The sequence below is a fragment of the Dermacentor albipictus genome, chromosome 9 (assembly GCF_038994185.2).
Source record: "Dermacentor albipictus isolate Rhodes 1998 colony chromosome 9, USDA_Dalb.pri_finalv2, whole genome shotgun sequence".
In the NCBI taxonomy this organism is placed as follows: domain Eukaryota; kingdom Metazoa; phylum Arthropoda; class Arachnida; order Ixodida; family Ixodidae; genus Dermacentor; species Dermacentor albipictus.
In genome coordinates this window covers 81968423-81988934 of record NC_091829.1, presented here as the reverse complement: position 1 = coordinate 81988934, position 20512 = coordinate 81968423, and the positions used below count along the sequence as shown (strand labels likewise).

Here is a 20512-nt window from a genome sequence, read left to right as displayed (position 1 = left end):
CCTCGTATAGTCAATTAACGATAAATGCGTTGTGAAGACAGGATAGTTTATTAGCAACACATGTCAATTGTCTTCTTCATAAAATGGGCACTTTTTTGCGAGTCGCGAAGTGGCAGCTAGCCCTACTTACTCGGTACTCCTCACCAACCATTTCTAACAATTAATGTGCGTTGCACTTAACAGAGCTCCAAGAAGTTCGCGTCAAATAATGCAGGTGAAAGTGGAACACCTTTGTTGTTTGAGAAGATTTGAGGACGAATAAAACAGAAGTGGTGCTAGCATCAATGGGTTATGAGTTTGCGTTCCTGGGCGCTCAACTGGAAACCTAGAAAGATAAATTCATTTACCACACGTTTTACATAATTGTGCGATTGCAGTTTTTTTTACGTAAGCATATCGAAAAAAGTGCAGCATTTACAACTCCCCAGATGGGTATGGTTCGCTGTCGTCTGTTCGTTCTGTCGAACGGGATTAATATGCGTTCTCTTTCGTCTGCACTATAGCAAGTCGCACATTGGGTGACTCCTGCGAAGTGAGGAAACAATGTTGTACCGCTTACGCTTGGGCGTTGCATTCACGAATGCGTACACGTGTATGATTGATGTGGCTGATAGCATCGAGTGCAATGCCTGCGGTGTCGAGGACACAGTAGAACACTTACTGCGCTACTGCCCATCTTTTAAAAATGGAAGACGACCTCTGCACAGCTATATATCAGTTAGATAGGAAACCGTTCACCTTGAACAAGTTCTTGGGACCATCACCTCGCATGTCGCAGCTACCAAACGCCACAGAAGCGCTGCTGCGAACTTGGAAAGCTACCGTATTGAGTGACCGCCTGTGATCCCGTATGAGTGACCGTTAGAGATATATAGCAGAAAACTGCTACCACGTCGTCGATATCCGCAGTGGACTTTCGCTACTTCTAATCGTTTCCTGTCCTCTTTCCTTCCCAATAAAGGGTAGCCAACCGGGCTGAGTCCTGGTTAAACTCCCTGCTTTTTATTTATCAATTTACTTTGTCCTAACATGATGCCACTCTTGCAATAAATAGTCATTTAGTTGAAGACAAAAGTCTCGCAGTCTCCTTCTTGCGCAGCCCTTAGGAACATTTAAATCAACATACTTTATTATTGCCAGCCAAGAGAAAGATATCCATAATTTGGTCACCAATATAGCTGGCTGTAATGCGGTGTATCACACGAGTTGTGCGACTGTCCCCAGTCCAAGAAAATATGTTGTGTGTCCACAGATTGAGCTACCATGGCTACTTCGGCAATAGTGCAACACATTCAAATATTGAAACGTTCGTAGGGTGTATGTTCAAGCGAAGACGATGCATGCTGCTCCATTGAGTGTTTGCCTAGCGCACACCAAAAGGCGAATTGAGGGAAAGAATGATGCGTGATTCCAGCAGGGTCACATGATTTGGAACAAGCGGGTATTCTTAAATCTGGCGTCGGAGTCACTCCTAAAACATGGTTGCAGCGACTACTCGATGAAGCGCACCGGTATATTCTCCATCTCTACAGGCGACTTCAGCACGCAAGCCATGACTGCCGAAAGGCACAGGATCTTGAGTGGGCTCACCAAAAATTCGCCCAGGAGCATGTTGATGAAGTTGCAGCGCACCCACGACAGACTTCGACGGTAACCGTACGTCAGGCCGTAGAGTATGACGAGCACCGAGGCTACCAGAGAAGCGGACAAACAGAGGAGCCAGGCGAATACGGAGACCCAGGTTGGGAACAGCGGCAGCTGCACGCTGCTCGTCAGACGCTCCCTGGGCACCTGTCCTGTTTTGGCTGAACCGGTAGACGTGTCCGTGTCGTGAACCCAGTCTTCTACTACGTCTTCGACGTACACCTTGGGCACTGTAGGCTTTCGTCGAAATACCAGTGGCCGGGACTTCTCTAAGAGAAAGACGACCAGGAATGCGAATGGCGTGACGAGGATCGTTGACTGCAGGGCAATGACGAGCTCGCGCCACGATGGCAACTCGAGTAGTGTGTAGAAGATACGCCAATTGAAGTATTCCTCTTCGTCGGCGTCCAGGCCGTAGAACATGAGGCTCACCATCATGCCCGTGGTGACGAGCAGCAGGGCCAGCGAGGCACGCTGCTTGCGAGTGAAGTTGCTGGTCGGCAAGCGGCTGAAAATGCTGAAGATGAGGTGCTCCTCGCGAAAGTAGCGGATTATTCTGGCGGTGAAGATTCGCCACGGGTTGCGAAGGCTCCCCTCGTCGGCAACGTGGAAGGTAAAGGTCGAAGCTCCTTTGTACGCGTCCGGTGTCAGCACGTCGTCGACGATGAAAACCACCTGTGAGGCCGTTTGAAGGTCCCTCACGACAACTGTGCTCAAGTGCCAGGAGCTCTCGTAGCCCTTCAGCTCCAGGGTCAAAGAAATGCCCTCAACATCTCCAAGGCTTGACGGATGGCTTAGAAAGTACCAGTCTCGGCCACCGGCCTGAAGCGCCAATGGGTTTCGCGCGCCGTCGCGAAGGACCACTTCACGGGATTCGGCGTCAGACCCGTGGACAACGAGAAGCACTCGGCTCGTGGTCCCAGAGCCCTTGAGGAACCACGTGTAGACAGATACGAGATAGCCAAACGCATCGTCCTGCTCGTTCTCTGCGAGGTACTCTATGCCCGCGGCGCCTTCGTCTAGCGCGTCTTGCTTCGCGGCCCACACCATGACCAGCAAATAGACGAGCCACACCGCTGATATAATTACGGTCATCACGACGTTGCTCGACATGGTCAACAGAAGGAAGCCCAAATCGGTGAAGTCGATCGGGTGCGGAGCGATGAACAATCCGCCCGCGAAAATGGAGTTGTGCTCGCAAGCGCAGTGAACAAACTGTTCGTCAGAATCCGCGATTACGCGGCATCCTGAACTCGAGTACGCTTGCTCCGTGTTGTTCCAGAAAAGGCAGCTGTAGAAGCGCGACTTCATCGTGTAAGTCGCGCTGCCGTTCTCGTCGCCCCTCCTGCGATACGGGTCAAGTAACCTGGCTTTCGCACTGTTAGTAAGCGGTATAACAGCCACCGTGACCAGGGCAGGCTTCTGGACAAATTCGATTCGGTTCTCGTGCGGCACGTTGCTTGCGAGGTGAAACCTGTTCTGCTCGAGGAAATCCAACCTGGAAGGAGGTCGACCATAGACGACGGCGGTTATGAATCTTTTTTGGGCGTCGAAGGTGAACACGTCGATCTTCAAGAACACGCCTGCTTCGGTCACGTTAATTACGTGCATGGAAACGTTTGAGAACGATGTTTCGTAGGTGCCCGCGTGTCCGTCCCAGTCGAGTGGTGTTGGCCTTTTCAAGTAGCTCTCCGTAGGCACATGGACGCTGAAGGGAGTTTCTGCGGGGCCTCGTGCCACCTCGACGCCTACAACCTGGGTGTTTATTAGCTTTGCCGTCTCGTGACATCGAAATGGATTAGACGGAAACACTATGGCCGTTTGTGCGTCGACGCTGCCTTCGACGCGAACCCTGCTGCCGCCGGATGTGCCGAGGAAGCCTCGCCTTTGCGACTCTCGAATCCAGACTTCGTAGTCCCTGGCGTTGATTTTTGCGTCGTTCTGCTCGGTGTCCACCACCCGTGACACACCCGCGGCTACTCGGGCCACATTGTGAACCAGTTTCGCCACAGTCGCGCACTCGGAATCGGGCTGAAAAAGAAATAACAAACATCAGCTACAAGTTCCGCACAACGCTGTTTCCCGTTCTTGTGAAAAGCATTTCTATTTAACGGTTACCTTTTACCTCAACAGCATTGCTAATAGAATTTTATGGGCAGCAGGTAGAAAAGTTTGCGTACACGTGACATACTTATGCGGGTGTCGAATTTTCAATGTTTTGTCGGTTTTCTCTTTACAGCAATTTTCCAATTTCATTTTAAATCCCCCACACAAGCCTAAACCTGCACGCTGTGAGATACACAACGCCGTACTAACCGTTCTTAACCGTTCCTAATGATTGGTATCGCTCCTTAGAAAAGTTGTCACTTTGACGTTTGAATAAACAGCAAGTTTCGAGTTTATCATAGCCATTTCAAACGGAGGAGCAGAAGCGACCTGCTTAATCCTTGGGCAATGGGCAAGGAATCAGTTGAAATGAGTATAAATTGACTTTCGCGGCACATTCACAATGCACGGTATCTTGCTACACGATGCTGACACGTCGGATGTATGAACGCGTCCTTTAATGACCATTTCGTCTGTAGGCACGAGAAAAGCGTAGTGATGACAGAACTATGTGTGTTTTGTGCGCCTATGATGCTGTTTTCCAAGCACTGGTCAGTGAATCTGCGACCTTGCTTATTGAGGGGCCCATGACGTTGTCAAAGAGGACGACGCCTTTTAGGTTGAATATAAAAAGGCGAGTGAACAGCGGTTGACATCCAAGAAAGAAAAGGTCTTTTTTTGGCCGACTAGTGTACCATATGGTTTGGTGGTTAAACTGCACTATATACTTTCCGGGCACATTTTGAGACTGCACAGCCTCTGGGTTCGGGCAATTTTTTTAAGTTGAGTAAAACCACATTTGCGGTTACGGCATTATGCTCGTAGTTTGAATTAACGAGCGCATCTGTGCGTCATTCCGTACTTCCACCAGGTACGGAACAATACTGCTCCGTAAAAAACTCGACAATAACTTGGTACGTTTTTTTTTTCGTTCTAAGCTTCAATTTGACGCCTTTGTTTGTGTGTATGTGCGTCTGGTCCTGCGTGCACTTAGAAGGCCTCAAAATGTCTGATTTTATGAAAGCCAAATAGCCAGGATTGGCGAGGTACCCAAATCCGACGCACGCCAAATTAACCTGATAGCTGCAAAGAAGACTTTGCCTACAAGAAGGGGCAACAACCACTTCTGGGCTGTAAGGTGGATCGTTAAGCCCCCTCATGCTTGATGATGCTTGTTAGGCGCAGATATCGTACCAATAGTTGGAATGACAGTGAAATTAACCTATCCATGAGCAGTGGATTACGCGGCGGCATACTGGGTCGGCGCTCCGAGCCGAGAATGAGTACACTCATCACCTACTACGTCATGCGTCGTTGAGAAGCATTTTTTTTCTTTTTTGTTTTTTTCATTGTCAACTTCACTGCAAGCAAAGCTTCCATGCCGAAACTGAGGCGCTGTCGCTACTGATAATATTTATACACTTGCCGCCTTCCTTCAGTGCAGTTGTGCTAGACAAAGAGATAATTTCGTATAGGTGTGAGGTCACTGTGAAATATATAATGCACGACGTATACTAGCGCAACTTAAAATGGTTTATCCTTACCTGCCGCGCGCTAGCTAATTGGCTATGGCATTGTGCTACTGTTGCGCGAGTTATCTACCGCCCAGCAGCGGACTGTTTACGGCGGTTACATTTCGTAGAGCCAAGAGATGGCGCTGCCGGCTCTGATGCCGTACGACGCCCCCTGAGGGCAACTTAGTTCACTCGGGAGGTGCCAGTGAAGTTGAATGACTTAATTGCAGCGAGATCGTGACTGACCTGTGCCACCTTTATTGACTGCATAGAATAACATTTTGCGCATATGACGCAAATTGTGGCATGCTTCACGTGAAAGAAGTATCTTCCGGAAACTATGCGATGTTCAATTACCCTGCAGAACGAGTAAGGGTGAGCTAGAGTTCATGATTTCTGCAGGGAGTGCCCCTTCTAAAATAAATGAGTTTCTGTGAGGCAAATCCAAAATCAATAAAGAAATTTGCCATGTTGGCTCGAGGTCAGGGAATAAAAATAATGTATTGGTTCACTGCAGACTTTGTTCTGAGTACTAAATCATAAGGATACATAGTTTACCGTATGTAAAAGGGAAGCCAGGACACACTCAGTGGTTGCGGGGTCACGTGTTCAGAGACGGCAAGCGCCCATGCAACAGGACATTACGCGACCCATATAGATGTGCTTTGTTGAAAGAATGCGCTAATGCGATTCCTCAATTGAATTTGACTGCCTTCACATTGACCATTGCTATTTAATGTCTGCCGTCTAAGGCAAACCACACCACTTACATGGAAATCGCTTGGTACTTCTACTGGTAGTTCCTGAGGGGTAGGGGCCTTGAGGTCAAGCAGTGCGGCCAGTCCATCAAGAAGTTCTCCCCCAATGGTGGCAGTTAGGTCCGCGATCCTCCAGTTGCTCTCAATTGAAGTCAGCTTGGAGAAGGCGCTGGCATAATCATCCATGAGCTCAATCACCGCATCTGTGAAGTTTTTTGTCGTGGCGGAGTTGTTGTCTGGGATGAGCACCTGGAGGACGCTGATCGCATTGTGCAGTTCGTTCTCAGTGGTCACGGGGCTGGTCTTCAGGTAGCCGATGTAGTCGTCCAAGACGTCAGCGTCGCGGCTCAAATTTGTAGTCCCAGCGATGCTGCCGAGACGGTTGCATCGTTTGTAAAACTCCGAGTTGAACAACATGGCGGAACTCTTGATGTACGAGAGTATGGCGTCGGGGCTGTTCTGCTGGCTTTGCCTGGCGTAGTCGTCGACGGTCTCCAGCGTGATGTCGCTGCAAGAGCCGATTTCGATGGTCACTGCTAGCAGGTCGTAGACGTACTGCCCGACGTTGTCGTTGACGACCACGACCACAGAGCAGTCGGTGGCGGCCACCGTCGTGTTCCCAGGCGGCAGGACACCCGCAAAGGTGCCGTCGTCGAGGCTAGACTTTATGTGCGTGCAAGAATGCCACGGCTTTGGGCGTCCGCCCTCCAAGTCCTTGAGCCTGTTGGGTGCGTGACTGCAGAAGTAGAAGCCGTAGCTTAGTGAGCCTCCCTCGGGATCTGCGAAGCCTGTGCAACCGACGTGGAAGGTGGTCTTCACAGCTGCGCCTTTCTTCGGATTCACCTGGCAGTGACCTTTCGTCGGTGGGAGGTCACTCTGCTCCCTCAAACCCTGGCCCTCGAAAAGCTCGTGCGTGAGAACGAAATGGACCTCCGCCTGGGGCCTCTGGTTCCATGCGCTCGCCTTGATGCTGGAGTGACACGTTAAAACTAAATCGAATATTGACTCGTATAGCTTGCAATGTATCGGATAACTTCTGCAATTAATCTCAATTTTTCGCTCTTGTTTCACATGCTCAGCCCGTGTAACTGAGGCCCTTACCTCCCGCATGGCATGCGCATCCTATGCATGCGCGCTCAGTTGACAGGGTGCCAGGTCGTTCTTGTTGAGTTTGTTTACACAGAAAGCACCTGAGCAACTGTTGTACTTGTTTTTGTGCTTAGCTTGAACATCTTCCAATTGTATGTGCGTCCGGGTGCATGACTTATTGATACTGACTATTCAATCACTTGTTACAGTGCCAGATGTTTCTGTGAGGAAGTTAAAGAATTTTAATAATCGCCTGTGGTAGATAGCACTATTGACGTGCTTGAGATGGTACATTCGAAGAGGTGGACATTACTTGCGCAATAAATCAAAATATGTAATCAACCAATTAACAAAACTGTCCAATAATATTTTTATCTTATTATATTACGGAACACATTGAAATTTTCAAATTGTAGTCCGTAAGACTGCAAGGAATGTTTACTTGAAAAGAACTCTGTGGAAGTCACCATTTTGTCTTTTTTGATGTAGGTTGTCTTGCATATGAGAACCTGTAAGACAATTGAAATGCTCGCTTGTGCTAATACTGTCATTTACCGGATCCGTCACCGAGGTTATATGGCTGGAGGTGATTCCAGCCAGTCCCACCATTCCTAAGCTACTTCCTCACGATACATGCACCATCTATTCGTAGCAATCCACATCGCTCGCGCTATTAGGCTGCAAGCACCGTACACATTTACACCTCAAGCAACAGCAGGTGTATTTCCGTTCCCTAAAAACGAACCGTTTTCAATACGTTAAAATAAACCAGACTTGCTCCAACACATTACCTGTTGCCTCTGGTGTTCCGCAGGGATCCGTACTGGGTCCTCTTTTATTTTTGCTTTATATAAATGACATTGGCAATAATCTATCTGTAAAAATTAAACTTTACGCGGATGACTGTGTACTATATGATGAAATTGACTCACCCCAAGATCAAATCAGGTTAAATAGTGACTTTGGCAAAATAGTTGCATGGTGCCATCAATGGCAAATGACTATTAACTATGAGAAAACCGGCTTTATGAGAATTACACTAAGAAAAAAGCCTCTTCTCTTCCAGTATTTTCCCCAGAACACTTATATCTCGGAAGTATCTCACTATAAATATCTCGGTGTACACATATCCCACAATCTTTCCTGGTCAAAACATACTGACACTGTAATGGCTAATTGTCTTCGCAAATTGTTCACCCTCAGACGGTCGCTTAAATTCTCCACACCAACTGTCCGCCTCATGGCATATATAACAATAGTTCGTCCTACTTTAGAATATGCAATAATCATTTGGGACCCCTACACAAAAACAAATATTGAGAAATTAGAAAGAATTCAAAAGAAAGCTGTCCGATTCATCTACAATTCTTACGGTCGAACATCTATAACAGATCTCCTTAAACGTAGTGGCTTCTCTTCGATTACAGAACAAAATCGTTTCTCCCGATTAAAATTCTTTTTTCAACTAATGAATGGCCACTACCATATTGATACCTCACACATCTTAACACCTTTAACTGGTTATGCTACTCGTCATAAACACTACCTAGCAGTAACCCCATTAACACCACACAACAACTGCTTCAAATACTCTTATTTTACAAGAACAATAGTTGATTGGAATAAACTTCTTGATAAAGTCGTTACAGAAAATTCTTTATCCCGTTTTCAGGCGCACCTGTACTCATGACTCAACCGCACATACTTTATTTGCTCTTTTTTCGATGCATTTTGTCCTTTTGCCATTTTCGAATTCAAGCGTTGGCATGATTGCTTAAACTGTATGTTTTTGTGAATGTACTTGTATGTTCCCACCCTGCTAAGATCTTGTAAAAGATCGCAGTATCTATAAATAAATAAATAAATAAATTAACTGCGAGCGTGGCAGCGAGCGTGAGAGGCAGAAGCAGCTTGAGTAAAATATTTTGTACAGTACAGTATGATGGTGTTACGCTACCACTAGGCGCTGAAATCTAAAGTTCTTCGATTCAATACATTTTGTTTCTGTTGGAAACACCATCAAGTTTACAATTAAGGTGGAACCGTGATTGTGTGCTGTGCATGGTGTAATAAGCTGTTTTGTGGCGTTGTATGACCGTTCTCAGTATAGGTATACAGCTAACAGGCAGGCGTCAATGAATCGAAGGTGACAAAACTGGACGAAACTGCTAAGGCGTACTAAAGGCGCTAGCAACGTTAAATGCTTGACATGTAGATAGACGTGTGCTACACTCGCCGACAACTTTGTGTCATCTATTTATTTACCTTAGAACTACTAGTGCAGATGAGCTACCGAAATTGCATATCTGCGACAAGCATTCTGGCAACGTTTGGCAACGCTTTAGCTTCATCGGAACAGCGCATCTTCCGCGTAATCCGCGTATCTTGAACTTGTGGTGTTTTCGACTTTGCCTAGAAACGAAACAGACAGGCAGAATGATAAGTCAAATCTAACACTCAGTGATGTTTTCACCTTATTTTGTCATTGCAAACAAGTTGTTTGTCTTCTCTTCCTCTTCTCCGCCGTAAGCTCACCCGGATGAGAACGCGGGACTTTATTTTTGGGGAGCACTCTTACTTGCGCTTGCTTTGCCTCCGCGCGCACGAGTTCCTTTATTCATTACCGCAGAAAGTACAGCCCATGATTGAGTTTAGCACAGCGCTCAAAGGAAGGCGAATTTCAATACAAATCTCATCAGCAACAATAATTCCTTGTCAAGTGGGCTCACTTGTGTGGTCCGGACCTGGTGATGTACCCGGCTGGCATCAGCAGCACGGCCCCGCGCTGCTCGGTGAGGCAGCCGGGTGGCACGCGGTGCACGCCTGCGTCCTGAGCCGTGGGTCCGCGTATTTGCCACGTGACCAGAGGGTAGCTGGTGTTCCACAACTTGGTGCGCTGTGGCCGGGCCTCCGCCACCAGGTCCTCGCTGCTCAGAACGCCGAACTCGCAGCAAGGGCAGGACAGCGCCATCTATGAAGCAGGTCGTAAACAGGTAAATAAATTCCCGTTCGCAGTTATATGAAAAAAATTTAAGCTGTTTTTGAAAACCTCATCGGGATTCCGTGACCATGGATGTTGCATCGTGGCTGTTCTCTAGCCAAATAGGCATTCGCACCCTAACGCGCTCGCCTTCTATGTGACGCATGAAAACTAGTTTGCATAACTAGGAGCGTGAGCTTATAGTGCTGTCATTTCTTGCGAATAATTCAGTGCTTTTGCAGGGTAGCGGTTGAGCCGTCGTGTCCTTCGCCCATGGCGTTGAAATGCAAATAATGGCGAAATTTCTGTTTTTTTTTCGCATTTTATTCGAGCTTGATGTTCCAGCAATAACCCAGTTGTCAGCTCACAACTACTTATAGTGCCGTAAAAAAACTGGCTGCCACTTAACAGCGTCGCCAGTGCCAGGCGGTATGAGGACTAAGCACCGGCCGCCAGCGCAAAACCCTGAGGATGTGTTCGCACCATGTCGTCCTGATCTCCGGGAACGCGCACGCGGATTGTGGCGCTGTCGTTGTCGCTATCACTGCTCACGCGAAGCCTGAAGTTGAGTATTTGAGTCGAGCCATACTGCAGCTCGTCCGTGATCTCGATAACCTGCGGAGATACAGAATCCACAAAACATGTGCCTACGAATTTATGGCATGTGCACTGTAACAGTTGTACTGGCTTGGAGTCACAGAGTGAGAGCTCTCAACATTGCCTACTTTCTTGCTAAAGTCACAATTATGGGCAGGTGCAAGCAGCGAACAAAGAACGCACGTTCAAAAAGCAGAGTTCACTATCTCGAGCAAAAAAGGTGCGTCTATAGTACGTGTTTTAAGCATTCGTTCTTAATGTGAACATTCTTGCCACTTGAAAACACGTTTTCGTATGTTTTTTTTAACTACATAGCACATCGTGACTATCATATAATCGCCCACAGTTTCTCTCTCTCTCTCAAAAAAAGAAAACATGTCATTGCTGTAGCCAGATCGCCCAATCGTTAATCAATGGTCTACATGAACTGCTATACTAGCAGTGCAAACAACAGTTAACTTCTGTCTTCTTGTATCATTTGATATAGTTAATGATGGTCAAAAGTACAGGTTCGAGAATGACGTATGCGTGCTGCCATTTAGTTGCTGTTCACATGCTACTGCTCTCAGATTGCAAGAGGATTCCCCCAATCTGTTACCCAGTACTTCAAGTCTCGAAAGAAGCAAGAATTTACTTTGTTCATATCATACTTTCCGGCGTTCTCACCAATAGCGTTAAAGCACGAAATATGTGAGAATGCTGTACGGTGCTGGACTGGACCAATTTCGTCCTTCTCGCTGCTGATTCCGGCCACAAATTTCTAGAGTACGATATCAATTTTTTTCGCCGTAGAAATAGAACATGCGATACAAACACCCGGAAAAGATCGCTTTCTTGTCCATGTGCTTAGCAATGAACTGTGCATATTTACTGTAAACTTGTGGCCATTTCCTTTGTTAGACAGTTACATTTACTAGTAACTGCATGGTGAGCATCCAGCACACTCGAGGTGAGCATCTTTGGGCGCTATGAGCATCGTCTCAGTTAAAGGGACGCTAAAAAAATGAATTCGGACCAGATGGGTAGTCTGCTAGTTTTTTCTTAGGAGCCGTCATCGTTTCCTATATAATTCAATATAAAGTTGCCGCCGATCGTTCCATTGCTGTTCTTCAATTTCAACCACCCGCGCCAAAACTGATGAGTTGGCGCAACCTCCACGTGACCAGCTAGTATACCGCCATATTTGAATCAGTCAGTGATGACGTCACGTATGAGAGAGAATGGGGTCCAGAACAAGTTGCGCCACTCCGATGTTTCGTTTTCTTAAATTTCGCGCGCTCTTTTCATTACGAAACACGAATGCGTTATTACAGAACTCAATCCAATCTTTAAATCTAGCTCGACCTAATATTATCTTTGAGTATCCCTTTCAAAAGCTTGAGCGGCCACTTTTAGACTGCAGCTACCTCCTGGTCCGGTTGCTTCTTGATAAATGCTTGGTATAGGGATTCGTTCTTGTCGCATTTGTCGCAGCTCCAACTAAATGCCAGTGCTTGACCAGGCTTCTCTAGGTGACGAGAACCACTGCCGTCTGGAAGGAACAAAACGCAACCGATGAAATATTGGTTTACAACCAAGCAGCAAATTGCTATGCAGCACAGAAGGGTTGGCAAACAATTAGCACACGCACTGACCACTGTTGTCCAGGCATGAGTCGTCGTACTCTCGTTCCCGCGCGGCTTTTACATCCGTATGCTCAGTTGCTTGCGCGTGAGTGTGAGAGCACGTCGAGCTGCCCATATGGCAGGTTTCTTTTTTTTTCTCACACACTCATGTCGATGAGACATAAAACAAAGTAAATCAAATTTTAATTTACGCTTCCTTCGTACTTGTTACAAAACTCGAATGTAGGCTTCTTAATAGCCATTTTGCTTTTGTTTCTTTTAAATCGCAAAATGAAAGTAGTGGAAAGAAATTCATGAACTTACCGTATCATATATATTTATCATGCCGCATCATGACGCATATAGGGCATCTCTCTGTTTGTGTGTGTGGGTGGGTTTGTGCATGCATGCGTGCGTGCGCATGTATGACTGAATTTGGTAATCTCCAATTACCAATGTTTTGAGCTAGCTGATTCCACCTTGCGCCTGCAATTTTCCTAAGCGTGCCTAAATATTCTCAGAAATAAATAATATCTGAGAAATTCCCATTTGCGGGCACATAACCATACGTTAAATGCAAGTGTATCAAAAAACTGCGAATTCGTTTGAGAAAACATATTCTAAAAGACACCCTTCAATGTTTTCCAAGAGTAAATTGCGAAAACAAAGTTATCCTAGCTGTATTAAGAGCACCCCTGGATGATGATGAAACAACTTTTAGTTCAACACGGCAAGCGAAAGAGTAGTTTATCTCCCCTCCTTTAAATTCCGGCTAGGAGCCCTTGGGTCCGATATATAGAGGCATCTTCAGCTTGTCTGATTACTTGTAGGTGCACCTCGCTGTCTGAGCTTAGCACCGCTGTATCGCCCTGCTCCGCGTTCGTATATGTGTCGTTTGGCCCCAGCAGTATGTTGGCGAAAGCCAAGATTATGTGTTTGGTCCGTCCGCTGATTACACTTTTTACATTTATCTGAATAGAGTTCTGGGTAACACTGATGATAACCGATCGGATTTGGGACGCTGTTTGTAGTAGGCGCCATGTTGTCGCCTGCTGCTTAGTCAATGAGGAGCGTGGTGGGAGGGCAGGTAATACTGACTTCCTGAACTGTAGTGTTTGGTGATTCGATTATTTTTGGCCATGCGGTCTCTCTCCGCACTCGGGACCCGCGTTCGGTGTGTGCAGTTTCACTGCCCGGGAGGGAGATGGCGGGCGTCCATATGATATGAACGTCACGCTCCCCGCGAAAGTTAGCACGCTTAACGCCTCTTTCGAGACCCCTGCCTTAGCGAAGTTATGAAGCGTTGTTTTAGAGTCACTGGTAACTACGCTGGCCGTTGTGGAGGCGAGCGCCAGCGTAGTAATCCCTGGATTCAAAAACAAAATGAAGCAGAAATTTCATGGTAGTAAACGACATGTGGTCATGGTATTTGCACAAGAAATCACTGTCCATGTCATCGTGATATTTTTGGAGTTTCCTGAAAAATTGAAATTCACCCCAATATTTACACTGCCGATATCGCAACATTGCGGCTTGGAATTACATAAAACTACGGCGAATACTTCGTTTACCGTAACGTTCGATTCGCACGCCGGAAGCAGCCAATAAGAAGCTTTTGCTGCGTTCAAACCGATTTCTGGCCCCATTCGCTTGCGGCTCGACTTTCAATCGCTTTACTTTTTGGAGTGTACTGCGGTGACGCGTTTATAAGAGGAGCCACGAGCAGACGTGTTCCGCATGGCGCCGCATTGTGTATCGCGTACATTTCATCGCGTGCACTGATTACACACGCCTCGTTTCGAGTCACTCACTGAGGACTAGCGTCTCGACGTCGGACAGGGCGACCAGCGGCGCGCCGTCGATGGAGGCGTGCAGGGCGCTGCTGCTCGCTGTGAGGTAGCCGACGGCCAGAGCCTCAATCAGCACGTCTGTCTTGCCGCGCCACATCTGGCGCAGCACCACCTTGGCCGTCTCGCCCTGGCGCAGGCAGCTGGGACGCAGAAGAGAAACGTCTTCAACCAATGAGGCGGTGCTGCGGGGTCGCCGAATGCGCGTAGAGTGTCCATGGTATACGACATCGAGACAACCTTCATACGGTTGTCGTGCTGAACAACGTGTTTAGCGCACTGAACCGAGCTTTAGATGTTTCGTTGTAAGCGTCCTACAATGTTAAGGGGGACACGATGAGTATCAGTTATCGGTACAAATTTCTCAGTGTTTTTTGGCACGCGACGCGTGACAGCTCCATCTGAAGCGAACGAAAGGGCAGAGCAGTCGAGAGCGGCGTTGTTTGTGAAAATGTTGGCGCGTTGTACTGGATTTGCCGTCATTGGGTAATAGTGCAAGGAGAAAAAAGGGACGCGAGAAATGAGGCAGCACGCTTTGTGCGAGTTCTGAACCACCACTTTTCACACATGTGACAGTTTTGCTGTTTCCTAATGGTCGAGACCAGCAACAATATAGGTATCTCATGCGGTGGTGCTGCCTGTAAAATGGAATAGGCCTTGCAATCTGAACAAATGAGGACACTTACATCAATAACATATATGCACCGGTTCATATCGTACTTGTGTGAAAAGTCATAGACTTCGTCAAGTCATGCACCTCGTCATCTAACCCCAGTGTTGGCAAAACTACATGTCGTAGCTGCTTGGCAAGTTTGCTTTTCTTGCGCCTGAAAATTTACCCTCGATGAGAACAGACGACATCGAGGACAAGCGCCGGGAAGTCAATAATTGCACTGCTCCCTTTCAAAATAACGCGCGTGGGTAACCTGAGGTTGTCCATAGAAAGTGGGCTGGTCCCGATGAGAAGGTTTCATTCCGCAGCGTAGGTTTCAGACATAGACAACCAAAGCAGAGCTACGTCATCACAACGTTTCTGCGACTGTGGCAGTTTTCACTACCACTCAACGAAACGCCGCGACTGGCCAGGGTTGACAGACACATTTGACAGAGCCAAGTTGACAACACATGAAGGAAAAGAAATTATTCTAAACAATTTTGAGCAACGTTTGCTAATACTGCTAGTATTTGTCTATATATCAAAGAAATTTGATTCCATGTACAGGTGGCCAGAGCTTAGTCAAGCAAGGAAGAATAAACTTTTTATCTCGCCACCCATTTTCGTTGCATCGTGTACACGAAAGACGGAAATAAACAGATTGATTGACTGGTTGATCGATTGATTGGTTTGATTTTATAAATGATGATCTCTTGCTTAGTGAGCTAAAGCACTACGGTATACGCAGCATTGCGATTGTCATAGATCGTTCGCACGAATAAATAATGTAAAGTCCTAAGTTCGGTCAGCCAATGTAGGTGTACTCTAGGGTAATATTCTAGGGCCCGTTCTTTTAGATTTTTTGGTACGTAGGAGATGTCCCCGCGTGCATATCGTATACGGGTGCCATCTGAACAGCAGATGCGCAACGTTTGGTGCTGCTGAAGAAAAAAAAAACAATGCCCGCACGCGCCAAGAAAAATGGCGCATCAAAGCCCAGAGGCGTGTGCATGCAGCTGTGCGGGAAAAGAAGGCAATACAAGCGCAACAGGACTGAACCGTTCGACCCTGTTCGCGCTCGCTAGGATGCTCTACGTTTGTGTGCTGCGCAAAATGTGACATTATCGCAAATTTTGGGTGAAGCGTTTCCCTATACCTATCCCCAAGCACCTCAGTCTTCCCCAAACTGCGCTCAACATTCTTCTAAGACGTGGCTACCTTAGCTGAAAACCCAGCGAAAAAAAAAAACACGCTCGCTGCAAACCACGCCAGCATTTGCATGGCCGGCCGTCTTTGACAAGCACGTGACATGCTCGCCCTTCAGCAGTTATCACTACAGCTGAGATCAGCATGATCGAATCAATCGACTGAATCGACGGCTCCTCATTTGTCTCCCCAATCGGCGGCGAGCGGTATTCCAAAAAAAAAAAAAAAAACAGATCCGAGACCCACTCGCTCCATGGCACGAAAATGTTGCGGCTCTCCTGCTTTCGCGGGGCGCTTTCCGACTTGAGCACGTGTTCCCCGCTCGTGTGCACGTGCAGTACGCGCAGAGTGAAACGCCTCAATTCAAGGCTAACCAATACGCATACTTTGATTTTGCACCGTTTGCAGTTCGTGCGAGATCGGCGCAATTCTGGCTCGTTTACTTGGATCGGAGTCCGCGTCACCTTAAGGACCATATTCTTAGCGACAGGGCATATGACTCTGGACTAATTGCACGTACGAAGTGTTCAACCTTGCAGTTACCCCATCGAGGCCCATTCCAGTGAGCACTGCATGTTTACTCCAAAAATAATGCCGAAAAACCACGCAGGCTACGCACCGCCCAGTGTATAGCGGCTGTCTTCTAAGCGAACTAGCGATGTGGTGCAATTCCGCGCTACTCCGGTGCCGTCTGTCCGAAAACTCCCGTGTACAGAAGTCGTGCAAAGAGTTGAACCACCACCGGGAGTCTCTAAAACAGGCTGCAGATTCAATCAAGCGAAACAAGGATATGGTGATGTGCACGAATGCGTAGGCTACGTTTTTACGACAAAGCTGTATACGCATAGGCGATTCGGCCATCAATCTCTCACTTGTACGCCGAAAACTCTTCCGGCGCATCCTGATGCGCATGCGCAGAAAAAAAGAGCGCGCAAGGCACGCGATTGGCTGCGCCCATAGTGACATCGTTGCTCTCCGTCGCAGCCGAGCGCGCGCGCTGCCGGCTCCGAAATGGGTAGACCACGTTGCATACGTACTCCTGAGGAGCAGGCAGCTTTCCATCAGGAAGACCGCGAGCAAAACCGGGAACTAGCTCGTCTACACCGTGCCGATGCTGCAGCCCGTGCACAAGAACAGGCTCGTGCAGCCAAACGCACACAGCAACTGCGCACCAAGGATCCGGCAACCTACCAAGTCGTCTTTTAAAGAACCGTCGGGATTAACCTAGAGATAAACACCGACGTTGCACATTTGAGCTTCAACCATATGCACGGAGTGCTTGGGCGGCGATCTTTTTCTATACACAATGTCTTTCTTACCGAGTTGACCCCACTTTTTCAAATGGGCTTTACGCTTTTTGTATCCTGTTTCGTGAGCCGATTGTAAACACATGTTATAGTGTTATAAAGGGGGCTGATCCAATGCATTATAGATAGCACGATTTACGTCATGCTACCTTGCCCGACTGCCTTACAATATAATGGAGACGCTCCCAAGTAAGCCGCCATGACTTCCACGTCACCGCTTTCGTCACGCTCGGTGCTTCGCAATGGACATTTCTGTCCAAGTAGCATACCGGCACAAAGTAGAGGGCACAGACCCGCTATCCAGAAGGCCTTGGCTAATCCCCAATAGAGTGCAGTCGAAATATGTAGGCGCTACGGCACTCCTCTGACTTCCCTCGCGCGAGTGGTGACGCGAATAGAGTGACGTGCGCACTGAGAATACGCCTCATTTTCATCCCAGCTAGCTTGGGATGACGTTGTCTTTGTTGACTTCAAACCATAGCGGTTGAATCGCCTTGGCACTGGCAAGGCTGGGCTTGCACGAGAGGCAGAGTCTTCGCCAAGTGCACCTATTCGGGCTTACCTCTTGTTGACGGTGACCTTGTAGGTGCAGTCGGGCGACGAATTCCCCTGGGCGCACGACTCGGGTGGACCCGTGCTGCCGCTGCATTGGACCACCGGCGCTTGACCCGGCCCGCCCTTGTAGAGCACCACGAACTGCACGCCGGTGCGCGCCACCAGTGGTCGGCTGCAATGCCCGGACACTCCCGAGCGCACCCAGACGACCGCGGGTCGCTTTGCGCTCACCGGGAGCGGACGTCCACACGGGCCCAGGCCGTCCACCTGCCACCGCGCGCGGACGTGGACCCAATTTCATCAACTATCAAGTAATGTTTGACGTTCGCCTTTCTTAGTTTTCTTACGCGTACGTTACACGGGCCTTTTCCTCTCTCGTAAACCCACCTGGCATGATACAGCAGCACCACGTTGCTCACAGACGTAGCATTAGTAACACCTTACATCACTGTCCTTTACACCAGTGCGTCTTCAAAATACCTCACTGGTGGGCATTTCTTCACTACCCTGTAGAGTCCTTTAAGAGCAGCAAGTGTTTGATCATTCGCTACTTCTCTGAACAAGCACATATTACGGCACGTTTGTATTCGCTGAAAGTTTCACTGAATGGCGGTGGTCGTGATTTCTCTTTGTGGAGGTCTTGCATGTCTTAAGCTTTGATTTCTTGGCTTCTTTCGGCCTTCCAACACACTAATAACACATTTTGCAACACAGCTGCAGTTCCCTACGGGTGACCGGCGGGAAGCCATTCTGACCTGCCATGGTAAGAAAATTAAGGTGTGCTCTCCAAGCCAGCTGGGCATGAGCGATGGCGATGTTCAGCAGCGGCTTGGACGGCCCATATTCAGCCTTCTATGGATTATGGGTTTTGTACATGCAGTGCACCGCTTGGCAACTCGTGGTATGTTGCCGCAAGACCATTCCTATCTACATTCTCTGATTCATTCTCTGATTCATTCTCTGATTCATTCTCTGATCTACATTCCTCTGATTTGCCCAACGCTTCATGCCACCGCCTCTAAAAATTATTCTCGGCAACAATGCCTTTGATATCCTTTGATTGTTTTATCGGCTAAGCATTGTGATGACATTATTGAAATCTTTTTTACTGTGACCTGTATGTCGTCCTACATGCGCGCCCATCAATGGTCAGTTGGAATGTGGCGCAGTGACACCCCTTGTCAAATTATTCTGTGCTCCGCGAAATCAACTTGTACGGTCTTAAGGCTCTTTTAGGATGTTTTGCGATAACCATTACGCTGCCACAATCTCTGAGCTTCCCCTTGCAGATTTCGCACTGGCAAAACATTTTCGTATATTCTGAAATATCTTGCCTTCATCGTACTCCAATCAAATTTCTGCTTTATCTTCCAGTAGGTCATCCAGAATACGCCACGATCACCGGATTCCGGAGAATCGAGATACAGCTTTAAAACATTCTGCTGTATCCGTCTTGTAGATGGTGCACCTTGACTTCATATACGTAGCACACGTGAAAGACGAGGGCAAAAATTCACCGAGGATTAAGACATTCCCTAATGCCAAATTTGAGCGCAACTCTATACGTGTTTACATTTCGCGATACATTGACTGGCGCGAAAAATGTGAGTTGTGTGACACGTTGCAAACGGAGCAGAGTGTCGGGCCACTGCCTCGCTAATCGGCCGATCGCGAGAGGCAGCGCGGAGATTACGCGTGGGCGCGTTTCACAGCAGCCGCTGCCGACAGACCTCCGAGGCAAGAAGCGTTATCCTGGCGCCATCTCGTTGTCATCGTCGTCCCACTACGTTTTTCTTCTCACCCTTTCGCCTTAACCTCCTCCTCCTCCACTCCCTCCCTCCTCACGGTTTCGGTGCGCCCTCCTCCTCCGTTTTCCTCCTCGCGTCTTTCATCACCCTCTACGCTCCGCGTTCGATTTTGTCATCTTTTGCCGTGCTCGTTCACTCGGTTACGCTGGCGCTCGCCGCAGGAACGGGCGCCCAATAGCTGCATTCTAAAAAAAAGACAGAGGTAAATATGCGCGAGTATCAATCGCTCTCTTCGCCCTCGTATTTTTTCTTGTCTGTCTGCGCAACATATCTAAAGCCAAGATGTACCAACTCGACGAAACTGTCACACTTGTTTCAAATGTATGTCATCCATGCCGTGTCACAACAAACGGGTCACATACTTGTCCCTGCCCTAGTTCCTAATTAGCAGAATTGGCAGCGCGTCTGCCTCTGGTATTTCTAACTTGGCCTTTGAGCAACGTGGAAAATCATAGCTTGCTTATCGGTGTGAAGACTCATGTGCTTAGTTCAATGATTTGCTTGAAATACCGAAGGGGCATTAAAACTGCCCATGTCCTTTATTTATAATCGTTGAGTGGTTGACTTCTGCCTCGGTGAATGTTTACTACTGAAAATAGATTGGCACGTTGAGTCTTCTTTTCCGATTCCCAGTTTTGTGTTTACCATATAGTGCGGCGCCAGTACAATAATGGAAAGCGTTGGTGTTTAGCTCAAACGGCTTTGTAAAATCCGATATTGCGAGCAAAGTGCCTCATGACATAATTTTAGTGGGTTCTTGATGTTATCTAGTATCTTGTTGTATCAACAACGTTAAGAATTTGTTTTTTATAAGTGCCGTAATATGTCCAGGACGACATCAG

The 20512-nt window shown here is 47.7% G+C and overlaps 1 protein-coding gene and 1 long non-coding RNA gene across 5 annotated transcripts in view; one reads left to right on the top strand and one right to left on the bottom strand.

Moving 5' to 3' along the window:
* Window positions 1-20512, top strand: part of LOC135914986 (uncharacterized) — a 564953-nt gene that overhangs the window by 399574 nt on the left and 144867 nt on the right. The window lies entirely within an intron of this gene.
* The window catches only part of LOC135914995 (polycystin family receptor for egg jelly-like), a 99183-nt gene that overhangs the window by 69161 nt on the left and 9510 nt on the right, over window positions 1-20512 (bottom strand). Inside the window, exons 4-10 of one of the 4 annotated variants that reach the window (XM_070524841.1) lie at window positions 17870-18129; window positions 14104-14282; window positions 12095-12219; window positions 10575-10706; window positions 9841-10082; window positions 6035-6992; window positions 1591-3675 (exon numbers count right to left, since the gene is read on the bottom strand). In XM_070524841.1, coding sequence (XP_070380942.1) covers window positions 1591-3675; window positions 6035-6992; window positions 9841-10082; window positions 10575-10706; window positions 12095-12219; window positions 14104-14282; window positions 17870-18129 — 3981 coding nt within the window. Of the gene's footprint in view, window positions 1-1106; window positions 3676-6034; window positions 6993-9840; window positions 10083-10574; window positions 10707-12094; window positions 12220-14103; window positions 14283-17869; window positions 18130-20512 lie in introns of those variants that run through there. The other 3 variants (XM_065447928.1, XM_065447929.1, XM_065447930.1) reach the window with 3 other exon arrangements.